The 10,209-nt window shown below is 38.8% G+C and overlaps 3 protein-coding genes across 3 annotated transcripts; 1 reads left to right on the plus strand and 2 right to left on the minus strand.

Moving 5' to 3' along the window:
- Positions 1-74: 74 nt before the first annotated feature.
- LOC130506794 (uncharacterized) lies at positions 75-2,569 on the minus strand. The gene has a single exon (XM_057001479.1). It carries the CDS (start codon positions 2,494-2,496, stop codon positions 271-273), a length of 2,226 nt encoding a protein of 741 aa, XP_056857459.1. The 5' UTR covers positions 2,497-2,569; the 3' UTR covers positions 75-270.
- A 1,734-nt stretch (positions 2,570-4,303) lies between these two features.
- On the plus strand, positions 4,304-7,011 carry LOC130506795 (microtubule-associated protein 70-5-like). The gene is made up of 10 exons (XM_057001480.1): positions 4,304-4,493; positions 4,597-4,682; positions 4,868-4,933; positions 5,041-5,214; positions 5,303-5,633; positions 5,711-5,853; positions 5,932-6,003; positions 6,076-6,474; positions 6,564-6,715; positions 6,809-7,011. The coding sequence occupies exons 1-10, from the start codon at positions 4,433-4,435 to the stop codon at positions 6,828-6,830; spliced, it is 1,506 nt and encodes a 501-aa protein (XP_056857460.1). The 5' UTR covers positions 4,304-4,432; the 3' UTR covers positions 6,831-7,011.
- Positions 7,012-7,142: 131 nt separating this feature from the next.
- Positions 7,143-7,911, minus strand: LOC130506796 (uncharacterized). The gene is made up of 2 exons (XM_057001481.1): positions 7,633-7,911; positions 7,143-7,564 (listed from the first exon to the last, which is right to left on the minus strand). Exons 1-2 carry the CDS (start codon positions 7,817-7,819, stop codon positions 7,296-7,298), a joined length of 456 nt encoding a protein of 151 aa, XP_056857461.1. The 5' UTR covers positions 7,820-7,911; the 3' UTR covers positions 7,143-7,295.
- Between the last annotated feature and the right edge of the window lie 2,298 nt (positions 7,912-10,209).

A 10,209-nucleotide genomic window follows, 5' to 3' on the forward strand; every position in this document is an offset into this window, starting at 1 on the left:
TTATTGAAAATTGCAATTTTTATATAGAAAACATAAAAAATACATCTTTTTGAAACAAATATTTTTTCCAGAACATGCATCTTTTAAAAACAGAGGGAGTACAAGCTTTGGAAGAGTCTGTATAAAGAAAAGTTGATAGTATGACATGTGCATCAAACCGCCAATTAAAGCATATTATTGCTTTTGATAAAAAAAAAAGCATATTATTGCTTTCATTATCCTATGTACAAAAAGCTATCTCAACTCTTTATAGACTTTGACATGTAAGTGTTACTCAAGGTTGAGAATGAGTTCACGTGTGGTACACTGAGTGGAAGGACGAGTCAAAGAGATGCATCTATTAGTCCTATAAAACTCTCTCCACTCATCAATCTTCGCCACTTGGTGATGAGACAGAGCAGGCATGCATCTCCTGTCCACAATCTCAAGTATCTTCTCAGTTCTCCCTAGATGCATCGCAGCTTCTCTCACCGACGCTTCCCTCACTTCCACCGCCGTCACCAAACACTTCATTCCTATCACCTGTGCCGCGTTGCAAAAGCACCCTGATACTATGTCCGACACCATCCTCTCCACATCTCTCAACAACGTCTCCTCCTCTGTTCCAATGTCTCTCGACTCGTACTTGTTCAAAAGGGTTTGGCTGATTCGGTACATGGAGTTAGCTGCCAGGGTCTTGATGGGCCAGTGCGAAGGCTTATGCTTCATGCAATATATCAGATTCTTCTGCCACAACTCCGTAAACTCTCTCTTAGCTATCTCCACCATCTCTTCAAGAACTTGTGTTGTTGTTTTCTGTTGTTTTGATAGTTTTCGAAGATCCACGTTGAGCCACTTATGGTAGAGATCAACACCTAACCAAACCACCTCCGCAGCTTTCCTGCTGCTAGCTAACTCTCCATCAACGTCCAAAACGTCTTCAAACTTCTTCACATAGACCAATGCCTCGTTCACAGCCTTCACCAACTTCTTCAAAGAGCAAGGCCTTATGTTGGGAAGAGCAACAGCTATACTCGTCAGCGTTACCAACGGAAGCGCCCAGCTATTAGGTGGCTCTCCAGAGGCTAATGAAACGACCTCGTCGCTGTCGAAATCCCATATCCCTTCAAACCCTTGCGAGACTGAACCTGTTGTTGACTCCAAGAGCTCTATCAAGTTAACAGGTTGCTGTTTCCGACCCTTTTGTATCAAATGCTCCGTCGCCTCACGGTTGCTACGTGCCATGTAGTCCACCAGCTCCTCCTCTCCTTCGAGATGCAGAACAAACCGTCTCGTCGATGGAGAAGAAGAAGACTCAGCGTTTGAGACGGTACTACTCTCACATTTGAAGGTGAATAATAAACAACAACACAGCAAGATTCTACTCACAAAGCAAACAGTGACGAAACGGAGAAACTTGCTAGCCAAGACTAACCCATGCTGCGTTGCAATGCATACGTCCAGCATCCATCTGTTAACGTCGTGCGCAAGCTTCCTGCCGCGGCGACCGTTGAGCATCCAAAGGTTCATCAAGGGACGTTCTTTCTTCTCGGAGAGACACTCGAACCAATAGCTCTCTACTCTCAACTCATCTCTCAAACCTTTCTTCGTCCTCAAGTTCACCGCACTAAACCATCTGCTCGCTGGAGCAACGGTCCCTATGACTATTGAAGCTCCCTGAGAGACAAGAACCAGAGTGGTTGACCATTTGTAATCAGAGTCTCCGTTACAGAACCCAAGCGATCGTGGCTGCAAGAAGTAAGACCTGACCATGGCTTCGGCTAAAGTGACCGCGCTCAAGAAACAGAGGAAACCAGAGGCGGTGCAAGTGACGGAGCGAGCCATCACGAACTGAGGGGAAGAAGTATGAGCCATCATCCAGAACTTCATCAGGTCTTCTCTAAGCTTAGGAACACCCTTTCTTCTCTCGGCGTGAGAAGGACACTCCTTCAAAGCAAACTCGTACTTCTTCTTATACTTGAGCTCCAAGTAACGTTTGGTGGCGGGAATCGTGATGGCGGAGAAGCTCAAGATCACAAACATGAGAAGCATTAGAGCGATGACGAGCGCGTGCTCCCAAGTGAAAACGTAGATGGCGCCTGTCCCCAGCTGGATACAGATGTTGACGACGTCGGTGACGACGAGAATCCCGAGAGCCACGAGGTTCATGAGGAGGTCTCGAGTGAGCATGAACCCTAGAGAAGGCATGGAGTTAGCCATCACGACGCAGAAGAAGACGCTGCTGCTGAGCTTGGCGAGCTGGTCTTGGCGGCTAGGCATGGGGGTGTTGAGATCCAAGGAGAGTTTGACGCAGACGGAGATGAAAGTGAGAGTGGTGGCGTTGAGGGAGAAGAACTTGCAGGGGAACCAGTATTTACGGTGGAGGAAGGCGTGGAGAAGATCGGTTAACATGGAGACTCCGCAGATGAGTGATGCGGTAGCTACGTAGATTCCTATGGAGGGCAACGGTTTGCTGAACTCTGCATCGGTTAGATTGCCGTGGGAGTCGCACCCCATATCACTAGATCTCTCGAGTCTTCTCTCTTTTCTTATTGATGCTTCGATAAAGATTGTTAATGAATCGGCAAAGAATTATTATTAGTATTTATGTCCACTCAAAAAGGTATTTGACTTGTCTGAAGTAAGACTTATTCAAAGACGAAGACCCGACTGTCTGACTGTGCATTCAGACACTAACACACGGCTCTAATTTAATATAGGGCCTTTCTCTGGGCTTTTAAGTGTTGGTCTACAACCACACGTATCTGTTCTTACGATATAGAAACTTGGACATTTGGGTGTGGAAGAGAGATCCAGAAATAATTAGAAGATTAGAGAAAGTTTTGTTGAATTTGAAAACAAGAGAGAAAGTGATACGTTTTGACAAGACTCGGAGAAATTACTCATGAAAAATTTGAGCACAATTTTAGTTACTCTCGAAAGTGATGTGTATGTAAGAAAACAAGAATCAGATGACACAAAAGCTTAAGTTTTTTTTTCTGAAACACGGTCAAAGACTGTTTTGTTTCTAATTAACTAAACTGGCTGCTGGGCCAAAAGGTTGTGAAGTAAAAAATATTCAGACAAAATCTACAGGTCAGATTGGGTTATGTTCTGTCTGATAAGCCTTAAAAAGAGTTCACCAACCCACAACACCAAAGGTTGAATGAACAAAGAACAGGTCATCATCACCTTCATTTTTATTCTTTGTTACTTTTATAAGGTTTAAGCTGCCTTTTATTTCTTCATATAATAATAGCAAATGTGCATATAATTCTTGCTAAGTGTTATTTGTCTGATCCTCTTATCATTGTCTCTTCCAATAAGTTAATAACTAAACCATAAGACTTGGAAGCAAAGAAGGGAAGATATATGAAAATCCTTTTTTTTTAATTCAAAGAGAGATATTGAGTGACTTCCACTAATACAAAGAAACCGTGGTTTGTGCAATATTTTGCGCTTAAGCTATTAATTGCTGAGGCAACACCTTTTCACCCTATTGCTTTCAGTCTTCCAAGTTTCAATCCATCTCATTCTTTCTAACAATCAAACTTATACAAACTCACCTGGATAATATTATAGTTTTCATTCAAAATTATCATAATTGTTATCTGTTGTTACCTACATTCATAACCTTATCAAAAACTAATAAAGACAAAAGGATACAAGAGAATATGATTTTCAATTTATTGGAAAAAAAAACGGAAAGAAAGAAAGGGTTTTCACCAAACGAAACACTTCAATCATTTTAATTACCTTTATCCTTATGATTAATGTCTTTATATCTGTCATATGCTGCCTCTCCTTCCAACTCCTTTTGGATTATTCTCAGCTTCTCTAGCTTTACACATTTGTTTTTATTTATAAAATTTCCATTCGAGGTAGAACCATACACCTGTTTTTTAAATTAACTTATTTAATTTTCAGACCGTGTCCCTTAACCTTTAGATAAAATAAAATCCATTAAGTTAACGTTTGGAACATGAAAAATATGCACTATCCGGTAACTTTGATGATGAACAAAATCTAAAGGACAGTAACTTATAACCTTTCATTTACTTGACCATGTAAAATCATAGTGAAAAGAATCTATGTAACTGAGAGAGAGAGAGAGAGAGAGAGAGAGAGAGAGAGAGAGTCAAATAAAAAATAAACTTGAAAGCATTTTAGAATTGAAATGGGTAGTGAAAGAGAGAGATAAGTAGAGGGAAGGGTTGGTTAATGTCAATGGCTTAAAACAGAGACGGTTGCTTGAGAATGAGGAAAAGAAAGTAAGTAAGTTTAACTCTCTCTCTCCTTCAACATCAATTCCTTTAAGTAATGGTCTCTCTCTATCTCTATAAAGCTTGAGTGTATATATATTAAATTCCTCTGTATCATTCCTTAAACTGCTTACACCAAAAACTCATATCTACACTGCAAACAAAGAAGGGAAGAGCCTTTGAAAGTAACAATGACCGCAGGAGAAAACCCTTTTGCATCAAACACCTCTTCTCTGCAAAGCCAGCTTAAAGGTTCTTCTTTTCTTCTCCATCGTTTTTATTCATCAAAATCCTTCTGAGAGTACTTGCTAAATGTTTGAGAGATGTGCTGTTTTCTTTTCATTTCTATTTACAGAAAAGGACAAGGAGCTTTTGGCTGCTAAAGCTGAAATTAAGGCTTTGAGAACAAATGAAGAGCTCAAAAACGGAGCATTTGGGGAGGTACGTTAGCATAAAACATGATCATTCCCATTTGTATGATCATCATCTATGTTGCTGATGATCCTCCAAAAGCTTTTTATAGCTGTTCTACTCTGTCTTACCTACAAGCTTTCTTGATCAGTGTTATGTTTTTCATATTCGCCATCTTTATTGAGCTCTGATGGTACTATTTGGTTGTCTTTCAGCTTAGAGAAAACATGAGGAAGTTGGAGGAAAGACTTGAAGTCTCTAAGAATCTTGCTGAACAAAAGGTGCGTTTTTCCTCAAAGACTATATATAATCTTTGTGATACAACTCATGTCAAAACATTTAGAAATGGATAGAAGAACTAAGTTAAGATTGTGTCATGGAAGAGCAGGAGATGGAGATGAAGAAGCTAGAAGAAGAGAAGGAAGATGCATTAGCGGCACAGGACGCTGCAGAAGAAGCACTGAGGAGGGTTTACACTCACCAACAGGAAGATGATGATTCTCTACCCCTCGAATCAGTTATTGCTCCTCTTGAATCTCAGATCAAGATTCAAAAGCATCAGGTCTTGATTTCAAACTTGTTCTCTTCTTGTTTGTTATTACAAGCATCATGGCTTGACTATATATAGCTTCTTGTGTGTGTGTTTACAGATCTCTGCGCTTCAAGAAGACAAGAAAGCGTTGGAACGGCTGACAAAATCAAAAGAATCAGCGCTTCTCGAGGCAGAGAGAATCTTGAAAAGTGCACTTGAACGTGCTTTGATTGTTGAGGAGGTTCAGAACCACAACTTTGAGCTTCGAAGACAGATTGAGATCTGCCAGGAAGAGTACAAGTTTCTTGAGAAAATAAACCGCCAGAAAGTGTTGGAGATTGAGAAGCTCTCTCAAACCATTGGAGAGTTGGAGGAAGCAATCTTGGCGGGAGGAACAGCTGCAAATGCAGTTAGAGACTATCGCCGCCAAATCTCTCAGCTCAATGCAAGTGTCTCCTGTTAATTTCTTGTAATTAAACTCTTGCATTTGTGTTTAAAAGCTGAGAAGATTGTTTTCAACAGGAAGATAAAAGAACATTGGAGAGAGAGCTGGCCAGAGTCAAAGTGTCAGCAAGTAGAGTGGCTCTTGCTGTTGCTAACGAGTGGAAAGATGAGAATGATAGAGTAATGCCTGTAAAGCAATGGCTTGAAGAGAGAAGGCTTCTCCATGTAACTACTCTTCACTTACACACCCAAATACACATTGTGTATTGTTTTTGTGAAATTTTTCTTGTGTCTTGTGTGCAGGGAGAAATGCAGAAACTGAAAGATAAGCTAGCTGTTTCAGAGAGAACAGCTAAGGCTGAATCACAGCTAAAGGTGGATGGTTATATTTTTAATCTTGTGTTGCAAGAAAGTGTAGTTTCTAATGCCTCTAAGTAATATATACAGGAGAGGTTGAAGCTGAGGCTGAAAACAATAGAAGATGGCTTGAAAAGTCCAAACATGTTTTGTATCTCTAGAACAACTACAAAGAGTGAAAAATCTGGCAAGATTTTAGGATTCTTGACGAGTGGTGGTGGAGGATCAAAGAAAAGGTCTAGTTCTCAGCCACGAGGCTCAGTTACAGGAAGAATCCATGCTGTTAATCAGCCTATCAACAGAGCTGCAGAGACTGATGGAAAAGAGAACTCAAAGATTTTAACAAACGGATTATCTGACCAGGATGCTAAGGAAGAAGATATGGTTTCAGGGTTTTTATATGACAGGCTTCAGAAGGAAGTAATTGCTCTAAGGAAGGTTTGTGAGAGTAAAGAGGGTACTATAAATGCCAAAAATGAAGAAATCAAGGTGAACTACAATCTTTTTCTAGTTGTTTAATCTCTTTGATTACATGTAACCTTGCTTAGCATGCAAGTTAACATGCTCTCTGTACTTAGATGTTGTTGAAGAAAGTGGATGCTCTAACGAAAGCCATTGAAGTGGAGACAAAGAAGGCAAAGAGGGAAGCTGCGGCCAGAGAGAAGGAAAACGCATTGGCTATGTTGAATGAAGAGTCGAAACAATGTAGAAAGGCAAACTTACCTAGAAGGTTTACTCATCATTTCATTTGTTTATTTTTGTTTTAGAGAAACATAAATAGTCAAACGTATACTTATATGTCTACTATGCTTGTGTTGTGCAGCCGTGTACACAATTCACGTTGAAGATCCAGTCAAGTAGAGGAAGAAGAAGCTTGGGAATGAATGAAGTGTTCTTTTAGGTGTACATATGGAGTGTTTGGTGGGTTATAAGGACGTGGAACTAAAGCTTCAACTAAAGAAGAAACGTGTGTGTTATATTGTTTGGATTGTAATCCATGTTCTTAGATGTTGAAACAAGACTTGTCTTAACGCTTAAATGAGTGATTAGCTATTACCATGATAAAACAAACAAAAGTAAAGCAGAGTCTTCTCAACAACAACAACAAAAAAAACAGGGGAAATCTGTTCCCTATAGTAGCAAAAAAAATCTGTGCATGAAGCAAACATTAACTGCATCTATCATTTTTGTTACAGCAAATAAAAAGAGACATTATATACAAAGACTGTATCTCTTTCTCTCAAGAAGTGAGAAGGAACCATATAGAAAAAATGAAAGGCATGTCTGAAATCTCTATTTACATGGTAAAATCAGTATAAGGTGATGTTGCCTGCTGTGTAGAAGCGCAAGCCGTTTGAGGAAGAAACGAGTTTGATACCTCTGTGAATCTTGTGAGAGCATCGATGATACGGTTTAGGAACAGAGAGTGGTTTGATGGAACAAGCCTTGTCTAGGTCAGGAATTGCATGTAGGTGAGAAGGAAGATCGATGTTGAACTGCCCAAACTCATTTGTGAAAGCTTTGATCACTTTGGATCTCCTCCTATGTCCAGTATGGCACATGATACCAACGGTAGCACCTGCAGCATGACGATGATGATGTGTTAGAGACCTGTATAAGGGACATGAACTAGTTTTCAGTACGTACCAGAGATAGGGTCGGAGGAGGAAGAGAGAAGAGAGGCGGTGAGGATGACGGAGGAGAGTTTGATTTCGCCGTAGCCAGCTATCTCCACCAACTCCTTTCTGGTCCATCTCATTCTGTCACCAACTGCTTCCCCCAAAGCCACCATGAAGACCAAAGTCAAGGCACGGAACAAGAACCTCATCTCCATTATTCTGATTCTATGATTATGTAAACAAGTACCAATTGGCTATGAAATGGAACAAGCAAGCGTTTGTATATATATACAATAGATGATGGATTTGGTTGTATATGATTTAAAGGATAGGATGGCCTTCATATGTCTTTTTCTTATAAATAAAATATAAAGGCAAAAAGCCTCTTCCTTCATTTGACTTTTATATTCTTTGGTCAATTTGCCTGTCTGCTTAATAATAATGATTTAGTTTGTGCACCATACTAATAAATAATGATATATCTCTTTACTAATACACACGCCAATTCCAAGCAATTACTTGTTTACCTAATAATTGTTTCTTCATTTTTAATTAATTCATAAATTGATAATTGTTTTTACATCTTTTAATTAATTAATATTTGATTTTGTTTTCTAATCAGTTAATGTAATTGTTTCTCTTATTCTTCTTCATTTTAAAAATTAAGAAATTGATAACTGTTTCTTTATCTTTTTTTTATGAATTAATAAATTTGATAAAGTGCTTGGTCAAACATTTGCATAAGACGCAGTTTCTCCTTTTGAAATGTCTTTTTTTTTTCTTCCTAATATTATTGTTACAAAGTCTAACCTAAATTTGGAGGGAAGGATCAGAGTTCACAAATATTCAAGCCTGCCCCAACTGTTTTTCTTTTCTTACAGACATTTGTAGCTTTTGAACAAAACACATTATTATATCATTTCTTTTTCTCCTTTTTGGGATTTTTTTTGGTGTGAGTTGGTTATCAAATGAAAAATACAATTTTTTTATCTGAATGATGTAGTCTATAATGATATTCAAGATTATATATATGAAAAAGATTATATATATGATCTTCAAACTCAGAAAGAAGATGATATAATCTATATAGATTTAATATTTATATTAAAAAATCCAAATAAATTTAACATTTTAACCAAAAACAAGATTATATAGAATCCCAAAAAGGTATTGTTGGCATAAAAACACTTGTTAATAAAATATTATCCACGTAAGCAAGGGGTTTAGCTGACCCACATACATACCATTTCTGCTACGTACTTTCTGTTGAATGTCTTCCTTGACATCTTCTGCCCCATACCACAAAATCTGTAGAAGGAAGGTACAAATTGTACCGTACAATTGGAATTACAAACGGCAACAGCTTTTTCTCTTAATTTATAGTTTCGCCACCAAATAAATTAGTTTTTAACAATTAAGTTCCAAAGTTTTGATATGATGCAATATAGCCCTCACTTTGGTGTTTGGGTTTAATTGCTAAACTTTTAAATCCTTCCATTGACTCGGTTGCTGAGTTGAAGATGTCGCATTTGCTTCCTCACCAACGTCTTGCCCAAGCGACAGAAGCTTCTCTATCCCAAAGTCGGTAACAAGCTCTCCGATGATTCGCTGTTGCTCTCTCAGATCCCACTCAATCCCTCTCTCAAGATGACAATGATCGGGGTCTTTTTCTCCCTCTTATGCATGTCTTTTCTTATGGAACCCTAATTGTTTCTTTGGAGTGCATTGAAAGTTTTGTATTTTTTTCTTCAGTACTGCGGAAGATGAAATAATTGTAGATCAAGTAAAGTCTCAGGACATTGTTGATGACTCTGAGCTTGGTAAGGACGAAGTGATTTGATGTTAAAAGACAAAGAGCTCAATAAGCAGAAGCCGAGGAGACGAATTGATCAGTACAATGTCAGTTCTTTGTCTTGATATTAGCAAATTAGTATGTTTCTAGTGTCACTGGTACAAACAAGAGTCTGATACTGATAGTAATAAAATGCCATATATTAGTATTATTTTTCTAATTAAAGAGCACATACTTTTAAGGTTTTCTTATTTTAGGATTCAAAGATTTGATGTCCAAAAATAGAATGATGGATAAAGGAAAAGGAGAAGGAAGGCCATAGAGGGACAAAAAAGACATAAGCGCAAAACATGGCGACCCTTTGGTTCATTGTTTGGAAGAAGAAAAATCAAATTCTCTCTTTCTGCGTCATTACGTAAGAACAAAGACAAAAACACTTTTGTGTTTTGAGAGAGAGAGAGAGGGGATCGATGGCGAAGATGAGAGCTGATGCTCCCGTGATGCCTCCGGAGACTCTTCCTCGGAGCAGTGAGGTGGGAGAGATTGACACACGTGCTCCCTTCCAATCCGTTAGAGACGCCGTTAGTTTATTCCGTCAAGTTAGCTTCCCTAAGCATCAACAACAACAACAACAACAGCGTCTCTCCTCCTCCACCTCGTCCTCTCAGGTACCGTATCATTCACTCTTCTCTCATTTTTCATTCTGCATTTTTCTGAATTAGGTTTTGTTTGTTTCTTTCTGCTTTTGAAGGATCCACCGGATGCGTCGGAAAAGGAGACACAGCTTCTGTTAGCAGAACAAGAAATGGAGAG

Source organism: Raphanus sativus, unplaced genomic scaffold, assembly GCF_000801105.2.
Source record: "Raphanus sativus cultivar WK10039 unplaced genomic scaffold, ASM80110v3 Scaffold3672, whole genome shotgun sequence".
In the NCBI taxonomy this organism is placed as follows: Eukaryota; Viridiplantae; Streptophyta; class Magnoliopsida; order Brassicales; family Brassicaceae; genus Raphanus; species Raphanus sativus.

Bases quoted from the DNA above. Each gene is read 5' to 3' on its own strand.
- LOC130506794 (XM_057001479.1), bottom strand. From the start codon at position 2,496: ATGGGGTGCGACTCCCACGGCAATCTAACCGATGCAGAGTTCAGCAAA.
- LOC130506795 (XM_057001480.1), top strand. From the start codon at position 4,433: ATGACCGCAGGAGAAAACCCTTTTGCATCAAACACCTCTTCTCTGCAA. The intron at 5,215-5,302 runs GTCTTGATTTCA...GTGTGTTTACAG, and splicing joins TCAAGATTCAAAAGCATCAG to ATCTCTGCGCTTCAAGAAGA. The intron at 6,716-6,808 runs GTTTACTCATCA...TGTGTTGTGCAG, and splicing joins AAGGCAAACTTACCTAGAAG to CCGTGTACACAATTCACGTT.
- LOC130506796 (XM_057001481.1), bottom strand. From the start codon at position 7,819: ATGGAGATGAGGTTCTTGTTCCGTGCCTTGACTTTGGTCTTCATGGTG. The intron at 7,565-7,632 runs GTACGTACTGAA...GTCATGCTGCAG, and splicing joins CTCCTCCGACCCTATCTCTG to GTGCTACCGTTGGTATCATG.